Source organism: Triplophysa dalaica, chromosome 24 (genome assembly GCF_015846415.1).
Source record: "Triplophysa dalaica isolate WHDGS20190420 chromosome 24, ASM1584641v1, whole genome shotgun sequence".
In the NCBI taxonomy this organism is placed as follows: domain Eukaryota; kingdom Metazoa; phylum Chordata; class Actinopteri; order Cypriniformes; family Nemacheilidae; genus Triplophysa; species Triplophysa dalaica.
Genome location: NC_079565.1, coordinates 12,861,844 through 12,886,186, shown reverse-complemented (window position 1 = coordinate 12,886,186; position 24,343 = coordinate 12,861,844). Strand labels below are relative to the sequence as shown.

Sequence of the window (24,343 nt, the reverse complement as noted above, 5' to 3'; positions counted from 1 at the left end):
CCATATTAGATACATATCCTACATAGAAATGCAATCATTGTTAATTACAAAATGATAAATGTGTAGCAGCGTGGGAATTGAACAAGGAGGCTTACATAGTCACTGTATTTTCTTTTTTGTAGAGAAGGATTTAGTAAAGGTTAATTTTTTAAGTGTTTTATGTGTAAGTATTATATTTAATATCAATATTGTAATATAGTTGGGAATAAATGTATAATTTTTTAGATGCTTTTATGATGAATGATGTAAATGTTTGCTAAACTTGTTTAAACATGTTTTTTTATTTTTTATTATTGGTTGCCAGTTACTTGGGTCATGAGATTTGCTGGCCGGATATAATGCAGTATAAATTCTAAACAAACAAATTTATTTTAAACTATTTTGTCTTGGTCATAATTTTTGTTTGATTATTATGTCCAAATTTAACGCAGACTTCTTATACAAAGTTTAAGTCAAAAAATTGTTGTGTGAAAGAAGTACAAATATAAGAGATGTCAATTTATTGCATTCATGGTTTTTCCATTCTTGTCATAACAAACACGAAGAGCAAGAAAAAGCACCAACAAGCAATTTTAAGGGTGACACTTAGTTTGCCGTTTAAAATAAAGGCTTTTGTTTGAGGGAAGCTCAGACCGACACTTCTCAACTGTATCATTTACTCTTTTTATGTTGTTTTTGTAGATTCCACAGGGACACCTCCACATCGCTCAGGTGCCACAGGGTGAACAGGTGCAGATTACTCAGGACAGCGAGGTAAACGTCTTGTTCTTTTCAGATTCTCATCTCGCCCTCATTCTGTCCACTTTGACCTCTCCTAGATGCTCCACTCCTCTCTTCCATTGCTTTATATTTCTGTTTCCGTCCAAACGGTTTTGTTTTCTTTATCGCGTAAATGTTAGTGATAGAAGGATTACTGGACACGCCACACACTGTCGCATTTTACCGAGAGGCAGATCTTTGATTATGCCAAGAGGATTTCTCCTTTAACTCCCATTTTCAAACACTGGCATCCTGTTTTGTTTGGCTAGTTGGGGAGCACATTAAGAAGAAAAAAAATTTAACCTTGGAAAGCAGAGAGAATAATACACCCTATAGAACCACACACATTAACACAAATCCTTTTGTATTTGGATTAGGAGGAATGAAAGATTATTTATAAATGAAGATCTCAAGTGGTCCATTAAACTACACCACTTATCCATGAGTTTTCTAAACGTCATTGTTGGGGGGACCTTTGGCAGAGAAAATCCTCCAAAGCACCTATTTGAGAAGATCGAGTTCACTGCGTCTTAGATTTGAACAGGATTATGAAAAGGCACTCACAAATATGTGAACATTATTTGATCGATTCCACCCATCATTCAATGAGAATATGAGTCTTCCAGAACGCATCCTAGCTTTTTGAAAGGGTAGTGATGTTCTTCGCTGCAAATATTTTGGTCATTTCTCAATGACATTGTTTGTTTTTTGAGTCCAGAGCTTAGCAACAGTGTACTGTTACATCAAACTGCCACTCACAAAGACTGTCTTTGTAATATATTTGGCCCGACTCATCAAAACTATTTATCTGGGGGGCTTTGAGAAGGAAATGAGACATCGAACGATTATTTCCTCTCTGTCCATAACTTTTGGCGGGTGTGTATTTTTAGTGTAGGGTCAGAGCTGAAGAACGTCTGTAACTTTTGTTGCACTGCGGTGATTTAATGCTTGTTTTGAAATGCTTTGAGATTATTTGTTATGCAAGTGGGGATATTAAAAGCATCAGTTCTTCGTTACCAAGTTGATTTTGAAATAAAAAAAATTGTGTACGTATCTTTCTACAAAAATGGTATAACAAGGTATCGACTCAGTTCAGTATCTGAACCACAAATCCACCGATACAAAATTTCTCCACTGATACAGATAGTCGTTTAGAGTGATATCTGCCAATACCGAGAGTTTGGTCGCAACATCTAAATTCTAAAGGTTACATTAAACTTGAATAACTTTCCGAATGTTATTATTTCATATACTGACTATTAATATTAAACATCAAACTGGTGATGGTTAGGGATGGGCATTTAAAGCAAAAAATATATTCGACGATCGATGAGAACTATTCGAAAATTATTCGAAATTCGCACCCCTCCCCCACATGGACGCATTTACAGTATTACACACACACAAACGGAGAGAGAGAGAGGACATTTACGCTTCAAATCAGTATGACGGCACACTGCTTTATGTATTATGGAATATGCAATCTAACATTAAGCAATACATTAAGATAACGTGCTGAAACAATAATATATTAACAACCGAATGGCACTTATTAACAGTACGTCGATCAGCATCAACCGCTCATAATGCTAGAACATTTCCTTGTTAAATATGAGTATGCACATTTATACCAACTTAAAAACAGCAGTGTGATTAATCAAGGAAAATATAATAAAGCCATAAAGATTTTAGACAAGACTTAACACGCGTAAAACATATTAACCGAATGAAGGCATTTATTAACAGTTTGGAGCGATTTCATGCATTAATAGTTCATAAGGCTTCAGTTTCTATTGTCATGAAAAAGTTTCTCCAGTCTGGCAGAGATCGTTTTTCTAGACGAACAGTAAACTCCGGCTGTTCAAACTCCATAAGATTTATAAAACCCGCTCCTCCGACAAAGCCGATCGGAAGCAGATCCTTAGCGATCATCTTGCCACTTAGAGCCGTTATTTGCTCCGCCCGTTTGGGATCCAAATTGGTTGGTCTGACCATAAAACTAGCAACTGATTGCTGACCTGTGGATGGACCTGCTGGGTGCTTCGCTCTCAGAAGACTGTGCATCGTAGTTGTTGATCCATGATAAGCCAGCTTTGCATTCCAGAGTTTGCGCTGCACTTTATTCTCATTCATTTTATTAAAGGACCCCACACAGAACTCATTTTTGATATCAATTTACCGTTTCCGTTATGCCACGCGGGTCTACAGTGTGCGTAACTTCGTTACCAATTCTTGTGCGAAAATGTTTTGCTCTACTGTCTCTTGATTGACAGCCTTTAGGTTTTAGGTGCGTCGTATTGGCAGCGCCACCCTTTGGTTACATGAACGCGTTACACGTGAAAACATGGCGAATCTTTTAAGGTCGCACACACTATTCGAAATTCGATAATTAAATATACTATCCAAAAACATCGAAATTCGTGACTCATCCCTAGTGATGGTAGCCGATAGTGTGAAAAACGCTTGTATCAACCAATACTGATTATCGGCCGATATATGGTGTATCTCTAATCTGAACCATGTTTAAGTGATAATCTTTTCCCTTTGTTTTTTGTTAATCGATGTAACACTTGTTGGAATTTCTAAAATAATTTTAATAGTAGTTCGTATTGATGTTTTATTATTCACGTTGTTAATATTATAACAGTAATGAACTTTCAAATAACTCAAACATTTTGTTAAAAACATATGGGATTTTTGATATTTTAAAACGATGTATTATTGTTTTGTAGTATTATTAGTATAAGTTCTTAATATTTATCATAATAATGAACTTCATCATAAAAAATCATAAATAAATATCTTCTCAGACGTCATTAAGACATTAAGAGCATTCAATTTCAGTGTAGACAAAATTTTTGACATAGTTACAACTATAAATCATATATTTAATTTAAAATATAACAATAATTGTGAAAATCTTATATTTGTTTTTATTTCTTGCAGGGCAATTTACAGATCCACCAAGTGCACGTCGGTCAAGATGGACAGGTTAACGTAAGTACCCTTTATCATCACTCTCTGTCCATGTGAGTCTTTTTGCTTCCTTTCTCATTGTCCTCGTGTTTTTCTTCTTTTGATCTGAGATTGTGATGTTTGGGACAGAGGGCACTTCCTGTTTCACATCTCTTTTCCGTCCGATCAGAGAGAAACTTCAGATCAAAAGCTGCTCATCCAAACACATTCTCAAACTCATAATTTTGCATCCACGTTTATGTAACTCCCTGACTTACAACTTGGTTTTGCATGGCCTGCGTATTAAGACGAGAAAGTGACCGGTGTTTGAGGTCGGTATGTTTGGCATTGCTGTCTCTTGCCTTAAATCACACATTTTATTTCAATTCTGACCCTGCGACCAAGCGAGAGATAACAGCTTTCTTCGTACCACATTTTGGGAGGCCTGCTGTAAACACTTCACTATCGCTTTGAATTATTTCCTGTGTGGTGCACGTCTGAGGTGTGTATATTGTGGGGTCCAAAATCTGAGTTTGCTATTGAAAATGCTTATTTTTGCCTGACATGACTTAAACATCAAAGTTTCACTTACAATAACATGAGTTTTGAATTTTTACCTCGCTATTAATGATATGGCTTCGGCTGTGTGTATGGACTTTGTGTGGTTATTGCCGTTATGTTGCTTCTAGCTTTTGCACGGACACCCACAAGCCCATAACGTAATGGTTTTCATTTAAACAGAAGCAGTAAGCAATTTTTTAAGAATGTAATTCCTGTCTTTTTGCCTGTGGTGTTGATGTTGGCCAGATGGCTGTAGATATGAAGGTACCCGCTAGGCCAGTGCACGCACATAAACACAATTTGTAAGCATTTCCAAAAACGTCCAATGCTGTAATATGAACTACCCATCATCCATTTGTGATTACGCATGAGATGTGTTGGCTGCCGATTGCCGGCTATTATTTTGAGACCTGTCTTTTGATGGGTCATGTATATGTGCTTGAAGGAAAGAAAGCAAAGAGTGAAAGAAAATGAGCTCAGATGATGGCTCTGGATCACTTCCACAGTTCCCTCTGCATCGGGTCTTTTTGTCCCTTCCAAGGATTTCTTCACACAGGTCCCTCCTTTATCTTTTCATCTGTTGTAGTTCGTCGGTCTTGGATTTGTTTCTGTCCTGTCCAGCTGGAGGTTTGTCTTTCATTCAGGCTGAGGTCAGGAGATCTTCAGAACAGAGTTTTTCTCCAGGCACCTCAAAGCTTTCAGCAGGGATGGTTGGGACAGTAACTAAAGACGTCTGTAGATGAATAAGAGATGTGTGGAATCTATTTATATCTCACATCACCTCTTTGAAACCTTTGGTAGGGTTTAAGATGGCATAGGGCAAATAATATGGAGCTCATTTTAGGGTGCTTTTCTTTGTTTGTTTGTCCTCTTTGGAGCTTGACGTTCTGACCCCATAAAGAAAAAGAGCCTGTGATTTATAGCTTGTCTGTATATAACGGCAAGCCATATCATTCATCCCCACCATCTAAAGTAAGCACAGTCAGCACATGAAAGACGTCCTGTTCCGTGAGAGAAAGTGAGAGTCTGTCAGGACCACTCGGCTGTTCTTATCTGATGCCCCCTCCTTTCTGTTCTCTGATGTGACCCAAACAGCAACAGAAGTAGAAATGAAAAGATAAGGGCAAGAAAACTGAAGAGATGTGATGTTTTTGTTGTTGGCACAGCTTGAGAACCTGCTTCAAGAAGCTACCTCCAGTCCTTTGCTTTATTATTCACGAAACTGATTTCATTGTGCATCAGTTACCTGCCCCAATTTCCCCTTATTCACTCAATTCCAAAGTGGAAATTGGCGTTTGGGCTGAAAAGCAGACTTTGCACTGTTCCCTAAACTTGCTGGTCTTGAACCAGGAACCGCTAACATCGATTGCCATGGGCAAAATAACGTCCTCACCACAAAATGTTTTGAGAACAACATCAATTTAGTCTGTCTAGACATGCGGAAAACAAAGCTAGATTGCTGCAATTATAATCAGCGCAGATACTCTGTCTATATCCAACTTTGGTTTACGTTACTTAGTTTTTAAACACTCTGTCAATCCTAAACCTGTCAGAGAGTTCTTTCGTTCGCAAATTCTTCCAGACAGATATGGCAAAGGTCTGCTGAATTTTTAGGCCTTGTGTCTTTTTGGAGTCTTCGCTTCCACAAGGGGACGCTACACAGCTGTTCACCAGTTTGGCCTTCTGCACAATTCTGCCGTCTATACCTTGGCTACTTTTGTGGTAGGTAGATAGGAAGAAATGAATTAGGAGGGGAGGAAGGTTTGGCTCTTGTTGGGTCCAGGTGCGTTACTGGATGGTCAGAACGTGAAGTGCCTGAAGTGCTGAATTATCCAGGATCTTCCAGCTAACGCAGTCAATATGTTTACAGGAGCTGTGGCTGTATCTAAGTAGTTTTTGAGCTCACGCAAAGCCTGATCTTTGAAAGCATGGTCCACCTTGCAGCTTATTCTGACCCTGATAATGAAAGTGATGGGGTTTAGAGGCATCATATTGTTCTTCTTACATTCACAAAAATGATCACATGAATTGTAAGCTGAAGTTGCGTTCAGTTGATGTAACTTTTTCTCTCTGTAAATGTGTGTATATTTATATTGGTATGTATGCAATTATGCCCATTTGCAACCCAGAACGTCATGTTTTCTTTATCCCATTATTGAAACCAGATATGAGCAGAGCGTGTATCCATTAAGTACCTTCTGTAGGATCTAATGTTTCCAGGACTTGATTTGCGATCAGTTTTTGTCACAAAAGAACATTCATGCTCCTAAATGAATTTACCCTTTTACCTCCATCACAATGGGGGAAGGTTTTTCTCCAAGGTATAAAATGAAGAATGCTAAATAAAATGGTCCAAGGCTTTTTGTGATCCCAACGATCCTTGCGTTCTATGGAAGGGGCTTTATTAAAAGCATGATGATGCTTTCACAAGTGTATTAGTTTCTAGAACTATGCCATCACAAATTTGTGATCGCAAAGTTTTTAAACCTTATGTGGTAATGGCATGGATGGATGCTGGTACACCAACAAATTTATGTCTCACCTCATTGATGCATGTGATACGAGGAATAGCCGTTTTTAGACATCTAACATTGGAAGCGTTTAAAACAACAAGGTTTGAAGGCGAGACTGGACTTTGCATCTCCCACTCGGAGGTTGCTCCAGGGTCACAACACATGGAGATGTTCACCGTAGCCTGTCAGATCAACAGTCTTATTAGAAACATAGTAAAGACAAGGTACTGTGGTTAAAGTGCTTTGACACAAAGACGAATGGCAGTTTTTTCGTTCCTGAGATCAAGCGTTGAAGCTTGGCTTATCTGCATGTTTAATTTGTTGCAAATTAGAGTTGTTATTTCTGGGCATTTGCCTTTGCATGATTGGCTGGCCATTGAATGTGGAATCAGGCGCCTGTCTATTGAATAAATCATACTGAAGTGGTGTCATACAATTGACAAAATTTCTATTAAACAGTTGAGGTGGGGCATATTAAGTGGCTCCGCCCACTTAATGCGCACTTAAGGTCTTACAATGGCTGCCGCGTACACATGAAATCCATGAAACTGCTAAGTTTCAGAACCATGCAAACACCCACATAGTCGCTTTTTTGCACCCTTAATACACAGTTAATCCGAGTCCACGATGATGCAGACCGAAAGCACATGGATACTCTTGGCAGTTGTCAAAAATGCTCATCCAGCCATCACCAGAGGGGAACATCATGTGGAGCCCATGATCAATGGCCATGTGATTGTCAAATTGAAGGGATGGCTTCGCTAAATCCCTGTTTTGCTGCAGCTTTGGTGAAGTAATGCAATGCATAATTACTTGGAACTGCATAGACCAACATATCCATTAGAACGTAGCTCTGCTTCCAAGACTCAAGGCTACGCTGACTGTTTTGTGAATACGGTACTGTTGGTGATGACAACCAAAGCCTTTTAACTTTTAAAGGATGAAATGAAAGGAAAATTTTAGGTTTTAAGAAGACAACGCTGATGCTGTTATCCATGTGTGTTTTTGATAATACTTGCTTGTTTATTCTTAGACATTTGTTCAGATGTTCTTTTTGTAGCATTGTTTTTTGGGGTGAAATAAACTGACTTGAGCTATAAATGTGGATCTTTTGTCTACAATGGGCGGCACGTTAGAATTGATGGTAGAATTGTAAGAGGGTTTGCGATGTAGATCTCTCGGGAGTTCACTCAGTTTGTGCAATGCTTTCTTGGCCTTCTTTCTATCTCTCTCTCTCTCTCTTCTGTTTCACTTGCTCCCTCTTTCTCAGTGCACTTAGGCCACATCTGTCCTGGCTTAGGTCTGTCCTGCTCCAGATGCACAGTGTTGTTGGAATCGGGGCGGAAGTGTTTACCTTTCCAAAGAGACTTATTTTGTGATGCTAACAACTCTTGAGGCTTTACTGGTGAGAAACTGGCTTGTCTTCTCGCACACCACGGTTTGTTGAACTGTGAAAAGAAATATCCCTTGTCCTATCCCATTTTGTATCCCAGATGTGTTGTACAAAAGAAGCATCTAGTTTCTCGCACTCAATTCTATAGACTCATAGTGTTTGTCTTGAAATCAGGTTTCTTGTTCTACATCAAAAGGAACTTGAATGTATGGTTTCATGTCTTTATTATCTACTTTAATCTACTCATGCACTCCATACGACACTCGAACGTCAGTAATGAAAAATGGAGCTTGGGAGGAGAACTTGTTTGCACAGTTGATTGTTATGTTTCGGCGAGGGCCCGAACAAAATGTTTTTCGCATTAGGCTGCTGTTGTTTTGTTCTTTGTTGTCTTTGCTCCAGTTCCTCAATGTGTTCGCCGTCCCGCTCTGCTGCTGAAAGCATTACGACGTAAGCGAGAGATTTATTCCGGAGCTTATTTTCTGTCCCATCAACCCGAGCTGACAGCGGATCCCAGCTCACTCTGCCAATTTGTTTGGAGCTTCGCCTGTATAGAGATAGCAGACTTGAAGTTGGTCTGTTTTCCAATGAAGCCAGGCTGGGCACGGTGTTTGTGAGCTGACAGATCTTGGAGAAGCCTTGAGAAAAGGGCACGATCCATTTCAGTTTCAACTACCTTTCTATATGAAATCAATCCAGCCATGAGGAAGAAGGCAAACAACCGGTTTGGTTATTTACTCTGTTCTCCCTGTTGACTGCGAGTTTGATTTATACGTTAATGACAAACAGAACATCGATAACTGATGGCTCAACCCAGCCTTTTCATTTCTGACAAAGCCAGCAGGCCTCATGCAATCACACCATTTGAAATGCATGCTGTGACATCACAAATGGATTCCTCTTCTTTCCATCCAAGCGAAGTCCCATATAAAACACTTTGACAAAACCTGTTGGATGATGGTTTGTGTGCGTTCTGTGTGGGATGCGTGTTTTGAATTAGCTTCACATTTTCTTCTGAAATCAGGTTTCCATGCTCTCCATATCGGCAAGAGAGCCTAGAGTCTTCTTGAAACCAGTCAATGAGAACAGTCTTTCATTGCTAAAATCGCAGACATTGTCCCAGCATAATAAAACTTGTGTTTGAGTCTCACAGCTGGGCACGTAAAAAAGTCTCACTTGCTGATTTAAAATTCCCGCTGTCGTAGTAATGTTTGCTTGGACAAGGGCTAAATCCCCAAACATGCAATTGAATGCGCATAAAGAGCATTTCCTTATCTTTATTAGGCTGGATGGATGGTTTCAGAATGGACTAAGGATACTTGATATACAGACTTAGTACATACTTATTTTGATTGTCTACAATGGTGTGGATGAGATGTGATCCAAATTTCCAGCATGTTATCTATAAAGTTGTGATTTCTGATTGAACTGTGCATTACCCTCATCACAATTACCATATGATGTTTGTGCACATATCTCTGTACTTTTGCATGTGTTTGTGTTTAAGACCTGCCGGGCCTTCCTCTAGTCTCATGCGATCACGTGTCGTCTCACATAAACCGAGCCGTCACCATACGCCCTTAATTATTACCGCAGGATTTGACTGGCAGCCATGTCTTGGAGACGCTGCAGCGAAATCTGCACCATTTCCCCATGCCTCCGGAGACATAATGGTTATGGGTTCGACACAACATTCAGGCATGCCACGGGCCTGCAACTTCATAGCCAACGTCTGGTGTTGAAACCAGGATGCGGGTGGTGTCGAACTGGATCTGAAAGTGGGGTTAGTGTGGGATTTTGTGCAGTATATCAGATTTTCTTTCTCTTAATTGGGAGTGCATGGCAATCCTGTTCCTAGTTGAGGAGTCTCGATAGTTTATGCCACACTGGTGCTGAAAGGCGCTGATGTTGCCAATATGAGGCGGAGAGGTGTCATGCCATGGGGATGTTGCTCGTGGGAGCCGTAATGATTAGCAGTGGTTTAGTCTAAATATGCACGTTTCATTGAAATTCAAATTCGATATTGGATGACCGTGTTTGAATGAATGTTGACCAAGTGGAAACCGTCAACTGCTAAGAGCGAGAAATTACTGACTCGTGTTAAGGTTTAAGACCAGCGCCAGTAATCGATGAGGAATCGTAGGTTCCAAAACCATCGCGACCACAACAGAAAGTCTTAAGTGGTCACGATGTGGAGTCAAAGATTGAACATGATGCGCAAGAGTATGCGCTCATGCATTGTGTTTATTGTTGCATGTGCCTGTTTTCAGATTAGAGTAGGAGTGTGTTATGATATAGCACATGGGCAAACGTACCTCATATGTCAGTTAAGGGAAGAAATCAGCATCACGTGGATAAGTGCATGCAGCATTCTGTAAAAAAGCAAATTGGGGTTGCCCATGCAATCAAAAGTCAAATCCCATGTATCGCAAAATGTCAATCTCGGCATCAAGCTGTTACTTTTATTTTTACTATTGCAATATTAGTGAGTAGATAATTGCTGGAAAAAAAACGGCACAGACATTATGACATTCCTGAAAACGTCCCAGTTGTGAAAAAAAAGGCACAGACATTATGACATTCCTGAAAACGTTGCATCACATTTACGGAAAAGTTGCTGCAGTTTGCAAAAACAAGTGTGACTGTCTCCCTACTTTTAAATTACACAGCAATAGTTACTTTAATAAGTCGTGTCTTCACATAGAAATATTGATGCTAATTGAAGCACGTTCAGTGATGATGGGAAACTACAGTAGTGTGTTTGAACTCGAGCTTTGGAGTCAGACAAAACACGTACATAAACAAACACATGACTGTGTGAATGCTTTCCAACTGTGTTACTGTAAATCGACCATTCAAGCCCCCTTTTTTTCTGCTTTTTCTTAAGGTTCTGAGAGGGCCGCAACTGATAGCCGTGGCGTCGGCCGATGGGAACGGCGGGGTTGACTCGTCTCCTCTCCAGGCTAATGATATTCAGGTCCAATACGTGCAGCTTGGGCCAGTGACCGACCACACTGGAGGAGTACAAGTAAGATAAGACAAAAGACACGCACGCACACAGATAACAATTAACGGTTTTATTTAATGTTTATTGTCTCCGAATGACCACCAATAGCACAGGTATTTTTGTACTTTTTCTGTATTTTCTCTACTGTGGTCTTTAGTGAGCAGTCCTTATGATGTAAAACCCTGGACAGCGATGTCAATCTACTTCGCTCTTGTTTCTTCTAGAGATGCATCGATTGCAATTTTCTTTGATGATTCTGGTTTCCGATTATATATTAAAGTGAAACCTGCCAATTCAGATTTTCTGAAAATTATTGAACATTACAATTTCCCCAAATGTCTCTAAATGCCTTCCTAAACATCAGTTTAGCATTCAAACCCCAAGTAGATGGAGCAACGAGAGGTGAACTACTTCTGACGGCTGTGATGTTATTGCCTGCCTTGCGGGCAACAGAAGATCGACTTGGAATCGGCAAGACATGAGATTGACCGACCAGTCATCGGTCCTGGTAGATCATAAGGAAAAACGGTTGATTCCGGTCTGTGGTCGGTTAATCGGTGCACCTCTAGTTTATTCCAATCAGTATCCCAGATCTGTTTGTTTTTTATCTAAATAATATATTGCCTCTAGTTGTCCTTTTTTCCTCTCGCTTGATTTTATCTCTCTTTTCATCTCATGCTCTCTTGTCAAGTTTGCGACGTTCATGCCCTCCTTGTTTTGTATATTTAACCTAATCACTTCCCTATGATGCTGTCATCACGTTTCAGAGACGCTACATGCCGTGCAAACGTCCACGAGCACACTAAAAGTTTCGACAGTCATTACGGGTCACTCATGTTTCATTCATGCAAGAATTTGTGGCAGTCGTTTGACGGGCCTCAGATAAACACAGACAGACGTTCTGACATGCAGGATGCAACAGGCGCCGATTGCTCACTGTTTTATAGATGGTTATAGATCGGACGCGCCTGGCCAAAAAAAAATCTGTCATCATTTGCTCACCTTCAAGTTGTTTCAAATCTGTAAAAATGTCTTTGTTTTGATGAACACAGAGAAAGACATTTGGAAGAATGCTTATAACCAGACCGATTTTGACCCCCATTGAGAACCATAGTTGGAAAAAATACAGTGGTAGTCAAAATCGCCCCAGCACTGTTTGCTGTCCTACATTCGTCAAAATGTCGTCTTTTGTGCTCAACAGAACAAAAAAAGATGAAGTATTTTTTTCTAGGATGAGAGTCAATGGGGGCACAAAGACATCTATACAGATTTGGTACAGCTCAAAGGTGAGATTATGATGACAAACATTTCCTTTTAAAGAGTAAGTAGCATTAGATCATGAAAATTACACTTCATCCAGTGTGTTATGTTACCCTGTTTGAAAGTAACCAGTCTGCCTAGTTTTAAGTCCGAAGGTGAATAAATAACAAAGTTTATTGGCTTGTAAAAAAGGGAGTCGACTCTAAATCACCCAAACGAGATGTGAATGAGTACCACCGCGTATCTACATCACTAGACATAGTCCCCACCTACGTTTTGCTGGGACTGCCGCAAAAAACTTCGTTATCTCCTCCCCCAAAACACTGTCGCTCTAAAAAAAACTGTTTTTTGCGTTGTGAAACTAAGTGCGTCTTATTTAAACTACCAAAGGAAGAACTTCTGAGGAAACAATGGTTTTAATTCATTTTCAAATGACACCAAAGGAGTATAACCCCAGGGTTTTACTGTGTGCTCGTCATTTCTTGGAAGATTGCTTCAATAATCTTGGCACGTTCACTGCAGGATATGTTAAAAGACTATCCTTGAAAGGGGGAAATACCAACCTCATTTGGACCTGTTAGCTCCACCGAATCACAACCTGTAAGTGTGACTATTGATTTTTGTCCGAACTTCAAGATATGTTTATTTACCTTATGTCTGTGTTTAGCCAACGCATTTAACGCTAACGTTATGCGCTGTATATAATATGTAGCCTGTAAACCGTAATCCAGCAATGATGGTAGGCGTATGATGAACGCTGTAACAAGTTCAAGGAATGGGAAGGAGGTGGTCACCAGCGAACGTTCAACAACTTTTAATAAAATATAAACAAACCACAAAACGAAAGTAAAATGCCACACAAACATAATAAACCATAACATAAAATCTAGGCCTGGTCCTCTCTAGTTGTACACTCCGGTCGTTCGTCCATTTATACTTCCAATCTCCTCCAAAGAGATGCGATAGCCGTGCAACACTGCTGACACTCATTATCATCTCTCGCGTCATTCCCTCAGGGCTCTAGTCCCGCCTTGCTGGTTACAAACGGGTTTGACCAATCACAGCAGACTACACCATTTGACCAGTCACATGACACTAGGCTAGTGGATAGGAGGGGATTAGACGGATGAATCGCGGAACGAATCATTTGAGAGTCAGTCAAGAAGTAAAGTTAGAATAATTACCTATTATTATGACATAATAGTGTTTTTACACCTTCTATGAACACAAACTTGTTGTTGAACACTCCATAAACCAAAGTAGGATCTTAAAAATCAAATGCTACTTACTCGTTAACTTCCGATTTGTGCTTGGTTATAATATTGCAGTTCATTTTATATTTAATAGATATTAATATTTTATTGAATAAAATACTCAACCGGAAGTTAAATTTGGACCACATTACATTTTGTTCATGTTGTTGCCGCTGAAACCACCTATAAGACACGGTGCAAAATATGCAAAAAAATTACCTACTAAAATTTCTAAAATCATATTTTCAACTATGATTCATAGAGGGTAAAACAAACCTTAGTCAATAATTATACATTTTTCTTAAGGTTGCAGAAAAAATAGAAGTCACCGATCATTCTGAAATTCTTTCTAGATTTAACCTGCTATGAATTCACACAAGAGCAATTCAGTAGATGAAAATCTGCTTTAAACCGCCCAATTCGGTAATTAATCAAATGAAATTCTGGATTTGTCACGTCATAATAAATATTGGAGTTGAAAGTAGACATTAATTTTGCAATTGACCCATTCTGTGGAAACCCATTATGTAAGCAGAAAACACACCTTCTAAAAGATTCTGTTCAACAGATTATTTTAAAATAGTTCCTATTTTTTATTCCTCTCATGAGTCAGTGTGCTTCTTGAGTTTCTGAGGCATAGATGCTGTGTTTAAAGACATTCCCTTTAAACCAATTCAATGTTCTTTGTTTTGGACCATCCCTCCAAACAGTGCCGCCGCTAACACGCATCCACAGCGTGTCATTTGCACACAGGGGAATGCCAGCTATTCGGTAACAGGGAGGAGAACTGGGCCTTCACCACATTTGCTCTTTAAAGTGGTTAGACAAGGTTCAATCAAAACCTTTTTATAGCAAGAGACCTTTGGGCGCTTATGGTTTAAATATTCCTAAAGGTAATTTCCTGCTTAAAAATCAGGAAGTGAATTCAAAATGGACCTTTGTTAGTTTCTTAATACCTGCTCGCTGGTCTTGCGCGTTTCTGCTCTTCTTTCCAGTGTCCTTGTGTTCTTCATCTTTCTGATTGTATAGTTTCGGTGCTGCTTGGCCAGCATCTTACTCTCCATTCTCTCACGAAACACACACACACTACACCCTTGCATTTTGGCCATCCCTCAAATATGCATCATCACATCTTCATCTAAGCGTGCTTCACCAAACCCCGGAAACAAGCTTGTGGGAAAAGTTTGATGAGTGCCTCCTTACCCAGACATCCCATCATCAGAGGATCCTAAATTTACTTCTAGCCCCACTTGTCGCTTTCCTTGGTGGTCTGGACGTCTTCCAAATCGGCGCTGCAATTATGCAGAACACATCAAAGCTGTCAGGGAAGGTTGTTAATGATAATAAAGACTTTGATGCTTGAGCAGAGCCTTGTGTAAACAGGCTTTGGCACAAACCAACAAAGGAAATCTCTGCAAATCGATTTGAGATAACTGAAGTTTGTGACAAAACACCTGTCGCTGTGTCACAGGGAATAAATCCAACAGCTGTTCAGATCAGGAAATGATAAACCATTATGGCATGAGGATTCTCCGTAGTGAGGGAAGTATTAAAGGGATAGTTCACCCAAAAAAGAAAATTCTGTCATCATTTACTCTCCTTCGAGTTGTTTCAAATCTTTTTAAACGTCTTTGTTCTGATGAACACAGAGAAAGATATTTGGAAGATCAGATTTTGCCCCTTATTGACTTGTTCTGTTGAACACAAAAGACGACATTTTGAATAAATATGGGACAACAAACAGTTTTGGGGCACTTTTCACTACTATTGTATTTATTCCTACTTTGGTAGTCAATGGGGGGAAAAATATGTTTGGTTATAGGAATTATTCCAAATGTCTTTCTCTGTGTTCATCAGAACAAATATATATATACAGATTTGGAACAACTCGAAGGTTAGTAAATGATGACAGAATTTTATTTTTTGGTTGAAATATCACTTTAACAAGATGACGAGATGGAAAAAGAGAAGACAAGTGAGGCAAGTGAGAAACAAGTAGATGGTTTCATGTGCAGAATTTGTCTCTGTAAATTTAATTTGCAGCCTTATTGCAAATCAAATTGAGTAATTTTAGAGCTTTTTTGCAAATAAGCAGCAATGCAATGCAGTGATCACCAATTTGATTATCCAGTTCTCTCCTATAGTGGTTCTAAAACTTGTTCATTGTAAGGGACCCTTTTTGAAGGGTGCAATACTTTTCCGGCCTCCAAATAAGACTTAGAATGTTAAACTTCAAATTTTTGTTAAACCAAAAACATATTCAGTAGTACAATTTAGTTTGGTTTATGGTCATATTTTTCTGATGTTTGATTGAATAAAATGTATGATTAATTTCTATATTTCAAAAAATGCCACAAAATCTGTGGGCCCCCTTACAGCCTCAGTTGAGAACCATTGCTGTAGTTAAAGGTACAGTTAACCAAAAAATACAAATATTTTTTTCTGGATTAAACCCTGTATATGACTCTTTCTTCTGTGGAACACAAAAGAAGATATTTTGAGAATTTTTTTTGTTTCCATATTATGGAAGTCAATGGGTGCCAGTGTGGTTTGGTCCCCAACATTCTTTAAAATGTCTTTTGTGTTCTGCAGAAGAAGGTCAAACAGGTTTGAGGGAGGGTGAATAAATGATGAAAGCATTTAATTTTTTTTAGGGGAACTGTCCTTTTAAATATGAACACAAGGGCCCAACAGAACTGAGACTGTTTCGCAACACTGGCTTTTATTTCTGTGAAGTCTTTCCAACCATATTGAAATCTCACAGATCCACGTATCTGCTTCATAGCTGTATTTTACTCATGGATTATGGACCAATGAGATTTCAACATGAGCAGTGCTACGAATACATTATGATTGGCTGTGATTGTGGACAAATTGCTTTTGTTCAAAAATGAGGTCGCACATGGTGTCAAGGGTGTGCCGTTATGGTAAAACTAAACTGTGTTTTTGCTTCAAGAAAGCTTGATGAGCATGAGAGGTGAAAAAAATGAATGGCATAATCCATTTAAACCACATGATGAGGTAAGAATCCAGGAAATGACATCATATATATTACTTAATGACTAGGTTCCTTTAAGCAATTGGCTTTAAGTTATAGAGAAGCTTAAGCAAGTCGATCATTCATTTGAAACCAAAATGATTTCTGACAGTCTGCTTGTGCCTCAGATAGATGATGCTCAGATGCCCCAGTTGGCGCCCAGCCTCCGTCCTGAGGTCACAGCTCTTCTTTGTGTGTGAATTTCAGGATTATTTAAATCGCTCTCACCTGGTACATGTGGTAGCGTTTACGCATGCTTTTTTGGGTTCACACCCCTTCATTTTTTCAGATTTTCTCTTTATTTAATAGTTTCCATGTTGCACATTTGATCAGCACTGATAAAAATTGACCAAAATAAAGAGATGTTTCCATCCAGAAACGTCTGTTCTTTGTACGCTTTGACAGACCAAACGCTTATCTGTTCTTTAAAGTGATTTTAGTATCACAGGAGGCACCGGATAACCATGATCATCCACCTTGTGTTGTTTGTTTTGACCTTACTAATAAGTGCCCTCTTGTAGTTGCACACAGGAATTGTCCCGAGGGCCTTGCGCTCAGCACCTCACGAGTGTCTTGTATCAAATCGACATGTTTTAAGACTCTTGGCACTTCTAGGCACAACTCCTGAATCTCTTAAGCGTGCAGGTGTGCGTTCCCCTGGCAGCCGTTGAGGAAGGAATGACTCACTCCACATACTCTGATGTGACTCATCCCTCGTTGTCTAACTCCTCCATCACCCCCTCCGCGTTTTTTAGGGAGTGTTTTAAGTTCGTTGCCTGATATGAAGCGTAGCCTTCATCTGACCCCTCGTTCACTCTTTCTAACGCATTGTTTTTCCACTCTTTGTTTTGGTCGTATCAATCCATATAGCTGTATTTGTTTCTAACATGCCGCCATAAATATGGCGTTGTTACACATACTATGCAGAAATAATAGACGAAGGACCAGGATTCTGCATGGGATGTCCACTGGTGACCCAGCAATTGTTTATGAGGAAAAAATTAAAACAAAAATCCTGATGAGTATTTTGTAAAGAAAATTACAGGTTTCCTAAACCATCTAGTTGGTTGGATAAGTTGTCGTCCCACCCCGAATTCATGTCATTGGTTGAACTAGTTGTACCATTTAAACACCCTAAAATTTCCTTATTTGTTATTTTTGATAAATAGTTATTATATTTTATTGTAGTTTTATTAATATTTTAAATTAGCCTTTGTTTTTAATATTTTTGTTTTTGTTAATTTTAGCTTTTTTTTTATATTGGAGCCATTTGCTAAAATCATGTGATATTTCACTTTTTCTTTTTTAATAAATCTGCAAAAATGTCAACAATTCTGTGTTTTTCTGTCAATATGGGGAGCTGTGTGTACATTAATGAGGAAAAATGATTTTAGCAAATGGCTGCAATATAACAAAGAGTGAAAAATTTAAGGGGGTCTGAATACTTTCCGTACCCACTGTATATGACTTTAGTTGTTTTGCTTATAGTCAATATGTCTCATGGACAGCTGCTTTGTAACAATGGAAATTGTAAAAAGCGTTATATAAATAAAGTTGAGTTGAGTTAAACTAAATTAAAAGTTTTAATGTTGCTTCAGAAATAGACTGAATTAAGTTTGTTTTACAATTAATGTTCGGGCAATATTTTATTTTATTGTAATAGATTTGACATAAAATTGTCTAATTGTCTAATTTGATTGATTGAAGATACTGTACAAATGTTGCCTGTCGCACACTTGAGTGAATGATTTGTATGAACCTTTCTTACCTTCAGTCTCACATACGGGCGAAGGACCGGTTGAAGCAATATCCTGATGTTACAGGGTAACTTAGTGGAGCAAAACTGGTTTGTAGTTCTCAAACTCCTAACCTTGGGTTCCCCTTCGTCTGCTCACGTAAAGGGTACTTTTGGGGTCAAAAATGAAACTTTAGGCAAAGGGACAGGAGCTCAAGCTCCCTTGTCCCCCCTTCTGCATGTGCCTATATAAAGTGAACAAACATTATGAGGGGAAAACTGTTAGGGAAGTATGTTACTGCATCATAGAATTGCTATAGGACCCTACTAGTGGTTTACTTTATTATTTAAAAAAAATACTTTAAAACTTTTATTTTAATTAGAGAAGTTGGGTAATTAATTGTTATTAAGTATTTGTATTTATATAAATAGTTTGAAGTATTTAAGTATTTACAGTTATAAAAACATTGCAAATTTTCCAGCAAATTATTGAAAATTACCGCTGCAAATACAGCTATTTTGATCACAAAAATCACAATAAAAAAATCGAAATTCCTGATAGGACTGCATAATCGCGATTCTTATGAAGAGCCAATGATTTAACGACAAATTTTGAAAGAAAAGGCACATGTAATATGCAATATTTAATGTAATATTTTGTCTGTTAAAACAGTCTCTTTGACAGATTATGTGATTGACTTTGACCAAGAAATTCTTGTCACATCGTTTTAAAGAAACAATGTCAGATTTTACATTGCTTTCTGTCGAGTAATAACTTTTCGTCTTTCCTCCCTCCCGAAAGACGTGTGAGATGTCATCGAGGTTGAATAACTTCTACAAACAAAAACGTAATAATGTCTACCGATGTGGTGTCGCATTATCAGAATGAATGAATTACTAGCTTAATGCTTCTAGTGCTCACGGTGCGATTTTGACACACGAATATTGCCAAAATTGGGCTGAATTTGTGTCATCTGAACCAACAATTATGCGAAATTCCGCTAAGAAACCTCTAACATTACAAGTAGACCTGACGGTTAAAAATAAAACTCTCTCTTTGTTTGCAGGCAGAAGGTTTGACTCCAGCGCTGCAGGCGGAGATTGACGTGAAGGAAGCCATTCAGCTCCAGCAAGCCGAGAACGGAGAGGTGGTCCAAATCCAGATGCCCGTCAACTCCGTGAACACATGAGACGTATATCAGGCAGACCTTCTCACGCACAAGCGAACGTGAATATTCAGCAGGACCTCGAAGCATTCTCAGCCGAGGAGAGCCAACACCTGAATTCTCAATTTTTTTAATGAAAACAAGCTATCGGCTCAACCCAAGTACTGCAAAAAACAATTTGGTTTAACTTGTCTTCTCTTTTGAAAACTACTGGCAGTCCCCTACTCGACAGTCATCCAGTCCTCTTGGTAACCTATAAGCAATGTTGGATTCCTTGCTGGCTTATCGGATCTATCTGGATCTTGTCACAAAGCATAACGGAAAGATATTTTCTTCTGAAGAACAGCATGTCGAGCGGTTGAGCTTTAAGATGCTTCCATGATCTTTTTAAAACTGAGCAATTGAACGTTTTAAATAGACTTTCCTTTTGTGACTTCGTATTGGCTTAACTGATATTACAAACCAGCATCGTTGTAGGGAATGCATCAATTGATAACCTTAGATTTTCAGTTCCGCTCTCTGTTTATGATGTTTTTTTATTTGCTGTGTGAACGGGTGTAGTGCCAGGACAATATTTAAGGGCCGCCCATTCTTCCCTCATCAATATGAGATTTGTTTTCATAATGGTTAGTTCGAATAAATACCTTTATCGTACATACAAAAACTACTGAAAGTTTTGTGATGCTTTGTAGGGCAGTTTACTAAAAACACAGAAAAATATGACAACCACCGTGTTTATGTAGTATATAAAATATGTACTTTTTTCATATATATGAATACATATATAAATATATTTGTGTATGAAAATTTTGTTTCAGGATTATTAAATGATCCTTGTTTTCATGCACTGTGTCCTGAGTTGACTATGACATCAACTAGACACCATCTGCCAGACAGACTTTAGTAAGACGCGGTTTTTGGCAGGTCAGTGTAATTTTTCTTCCTGTGTGTCTGGTGATAAATGATGTGTATGTGTATGAGATTATGGGCAAGTGTGTAACTGTTACGTGCTTATATTTTGTTATGCATAGAATAGTTTTATTACCTAATACATTTGCCACAATTTACAGCTGTTGGTAGATGTATCCTTCATTGCCTTCCACGTCCCACAATGCTCCGACAGATTAGAACCAACTCGGAGGCGAGAAAATGATGACAGAATTTAATTTTTTGGGTGATCTGTCCCTTTAATAATCCTGAATTGTACAAAAAAATATTCTGAAGAACAAAACCATCAAGACATGACTGACACAAGGTTGAGTTAATTATCCCTAAATGATTATTTTTGGGGGAACTAACCTTTTAAATGCAAATCCATAGACCGCACTTTTCTAATGTGGTTATGGCGTTGCAAAGTACCAATAAAGAAGATTAATAAAAGAACAAGCAGCGACAATGAAACATAAAAGCACAACATGCTAAAAAACGACATATTGAAAGCATGTGTTATGGTTTACATAAAGGGATTTATTTATTTTATACTATATGACTCAGTGTTTGGTGATTGAACAGTAATCAGGTGTTGTGGTTACAAACTAATGAACGCCTTCGACTGAAAGAAGTTTGGATGCTGTTAAAAGAGTTCTGCCCCGATGTGTTTGAATTATACCGTATTTTTAGTTCAGAGTTTGTTGTAGTTCTCTAGCATCGCAACACATTCTCTGTGAAACTCCTACTTTGACTCCTTTGCTTCTAATGGGACCTAGCAAAGCTCTCCCCCATATCAAAACATGGCCGGAATATCCCGAACTGTAACAGACGTTTCAGGTTTTACAACACAGGCACCGCTGGGTGGTTGTCATGGCAAAAGTACAAGATGAAATTGCTAACTCATCAGGTCCTGCTGCTCCGGTGAGTTTAAATCAGATGTGTCTGTCCGATTATTTGCATCTTATGCAGGAAAACCAAGTGCTTTTGGAACTTTGTTGAGTTTTCCCACGCACCCTGTAACACAATGGTGTATTTTGGAGTGTGTGTGAAAAGAAGTCTGCATAATCGCTGATAAAAACATTTCTCCATTTCGTTTTGTTTTCTTAGAGTCTCGAAGTCTCATATTAGCTCTCATCTGTACGCCATCCATCTATCCCCCCTTAGGAATGTTTTTTTTTTTCATAAATCTGTTTTTCTCACCCTCCTACATGTTTCTCTAGTTTTGTCTGTTCTGTTTTGTTTTTCGTTTGTTTTCCCTCAGATTCTGTATTTGGTACTTTTCTGGTAAATTAAATTAACAAATTATAGATGTTCTTCCAAAAAAAATTTCAATAGCCACACGTCAAACAGGTCTCAAGACAGAAAGCATCCAGACAGCAGTCTGATTCAAAAAACATGATTTTGTTTTTGTAATTTACACATTGAAATGATGTATACACATCATAAATACTGTAGGCCTATCTACATACCGTACCTACATCAGCAGTAAGGGAATGATCAAGACCGAAAGATACTGTACTGTATTTTACCTGCAAGGAGTGTGCAGTTAAAGTAGTTTAACCAGAGGAAATGATAAATTTTATTTCAGAAGATTTATTGGCTTTATTATATCGGCATAAATTGATTTTATACGATAACATTAAAAATGACCATTTATTGGCCGATACCGATATGGCCGATCATTAATCGTGCATCCCTAGTTTTTATGACTCTAATTTCATATTCAAGGATGCTTTTTTCTTGTTTAAACTAAGCATAAAAGGCCGTGGTAATGCATTATCCACAGAAGGTGGGACAGATCAATTACTTTTAGGAGATGAGTATGGCCGAAACATTTATTCTAGTAATGAAGACTCTTGGTGTCTAAAACAAAAGAAAATATACTGTCGTTACAGCTGCTCTCTTTTACAAGAGTATCAATAAAACAGTCAACCTTGAGGTTTCTTTTAAACATTGTTTTGTGTTGCACTGTTTCCTCAGATGTTCCTGTCACTGAGGAGCCCGGTCACATGACAAAGAAAGCTGATCCTGATTGGTCCTCTTGTGTACATTCAAAGTGCTAATTGGATTTTACGGATAAAAACTTTTAGCACCAAATTATAATTCGATTTTGTAGATAGAACTTTTTTGATTTCTTAAAAAAGTCCCAAAATACAAACATTTGAAAAAACAAACATGGCATAATGTGAATAAGAATATATGAAGATATATATATATCTTGAGCAATGTCAGAGGAATATTTTAATTTTATAATATCACCCCGTAATATGATTAGACCTTGTGTTGAAACTTCAATAACGTGGTGACAGGAAATTACTGTTCTGGTACAAAACGCATTACATCATTTTAGAGATGTTCTGACAGGCAGTACTTGTGGCGACCCGATTCCTTCATCGAAAATGACTTAAAATATGTTTCCTAATTATGAAAATAAAATAATAATCCATTCAGGTTTATGAGTAGAACGTTTAGCCTTGCTTAATTTAGTTTAATAAAAGTATGCATTACTTTAGCCGGTCAGGTTTCGCCACTATGTCTGAATCTTAAGTAAATAGTTATTTTATGCTGGTTTTCAGGAAGTTCATGGTCAAACTTTGACCACAAACGAAAGCCAATAATATGCAATATGCATACACAAAAGATTTATGTGCATGTTTCATTGATACAGCATAACATTGAGCGGTACAAATATGTTGTGATGTCATTAAGTGATGATGTAAGGAACCGATGAATCACTTTTTTGAACCGGTTCACTAAAACAAACCATCCGTGAAGAACGCGTTTTTTGGAAATGTTATCACTATTTGGCAAGGGAAGAATTAAAGCACATGCAGCATATTTAAACAAAATGAAAAGCTTAATAAAACCTAAAATAAAGGAACAGTGCACAAAACCAAAATAATGTGTACAGAACTGAAACAAAACAAAAGTGAAGAATGGTGAAAATCCAGACTCCATGCTTCAACATAAATCACAACAAGACAAGAAGCACATGGCACCATGGCGATATAAGGGCTCACAGCCAGACAAGATCCAGAGAATGATTCCCTTAAGGACAAAATCCAATACAAGGACGAGAGTTAAGATCCAGACATTACGCACTGACACATAACATGAGACTGTCACAATTCTGAAGCTAGACACTAAACACAGAGAACGATCATATCTGGTCAAAAAAATAAACAAAAAAATAGTTCAAGAGGGCTGTGTATATTTTACATATAGGTTAAGTCATTTTATCCAAAGCGACTAACAAATAGTATTTTAGGGATCTTTCTATTAATATTATTACAATACATTATATCATTAATGAATATTAAAACGTTTCTAAAACAGTGGAGAAAAAATACCCAAATAATATGTTGGTGAGTTCTGAAGCTCTGGTCAGTCAGAGGTTAACTGGTTTAATTACGTACTGGTGGTTGGGGCAGGCGCGCAGCCGCTGCGCGCGGTGATGGAACGCGCAGAGATGCGCAACAGCTTGAAGAGAAGACCGTTGTCCTGGCCGAGCATTCCCCGGTGTTCCTGCCAACAGCTGTGAGTTTGCCCGGTACTCTGAAGCAAAACTTTACCACACGGGTGAGTCCGGTGCTTCATCTTACATTTCCAATGAGACGTCAGTGTTACAAACGCGTCCGCGCGCCGGACCTCACGTGCAGCCTATATCCTCATCTGACAGGTTCATTGAAAGTCATGACTGGAGATTTACTTTATTTAATGGCAGAGTACTGAACCCTTCCGGGCAAATTATGCAAGAAAGTTGTTTGAATGTGT

General features: G+C 38.4%; 1 protein-coding gene across 1 annotated transcript in view; it reads left to right on the top strand.

Moving 5' to 3' along the window:
* The window catches only part of banp (BTG3 associated nuclear protein), a 38,573-nt gene extending 16,697 nt beyond the window's left edge, over window positions 1–21,876 (top strand). Inside the window, exons 10-13 of the mRNA XM_056739924.1 lie at window positions 682–753; window positions 3,706–3,756; window positions 11,069–11,209; window positions 19,541–21,876. Coding sequence (XP_056595902.1) covers window positions 682–753; window positions 3,706–3,756; window positions 11,069–11,209; window positions 19,541–19,663 — 387 coding nt within the window. The 3' untranslated portion in view covers window positions 19,664–21,876. The remainder of the gene's footprint in view (window positions 1–681; window positions 754–3,705; window positions 3,757–11,068; window positions 11,210–19,540) is intronic.
* Window positions 21,877–24,343: the final 2,467 nt, after the last annotated feature.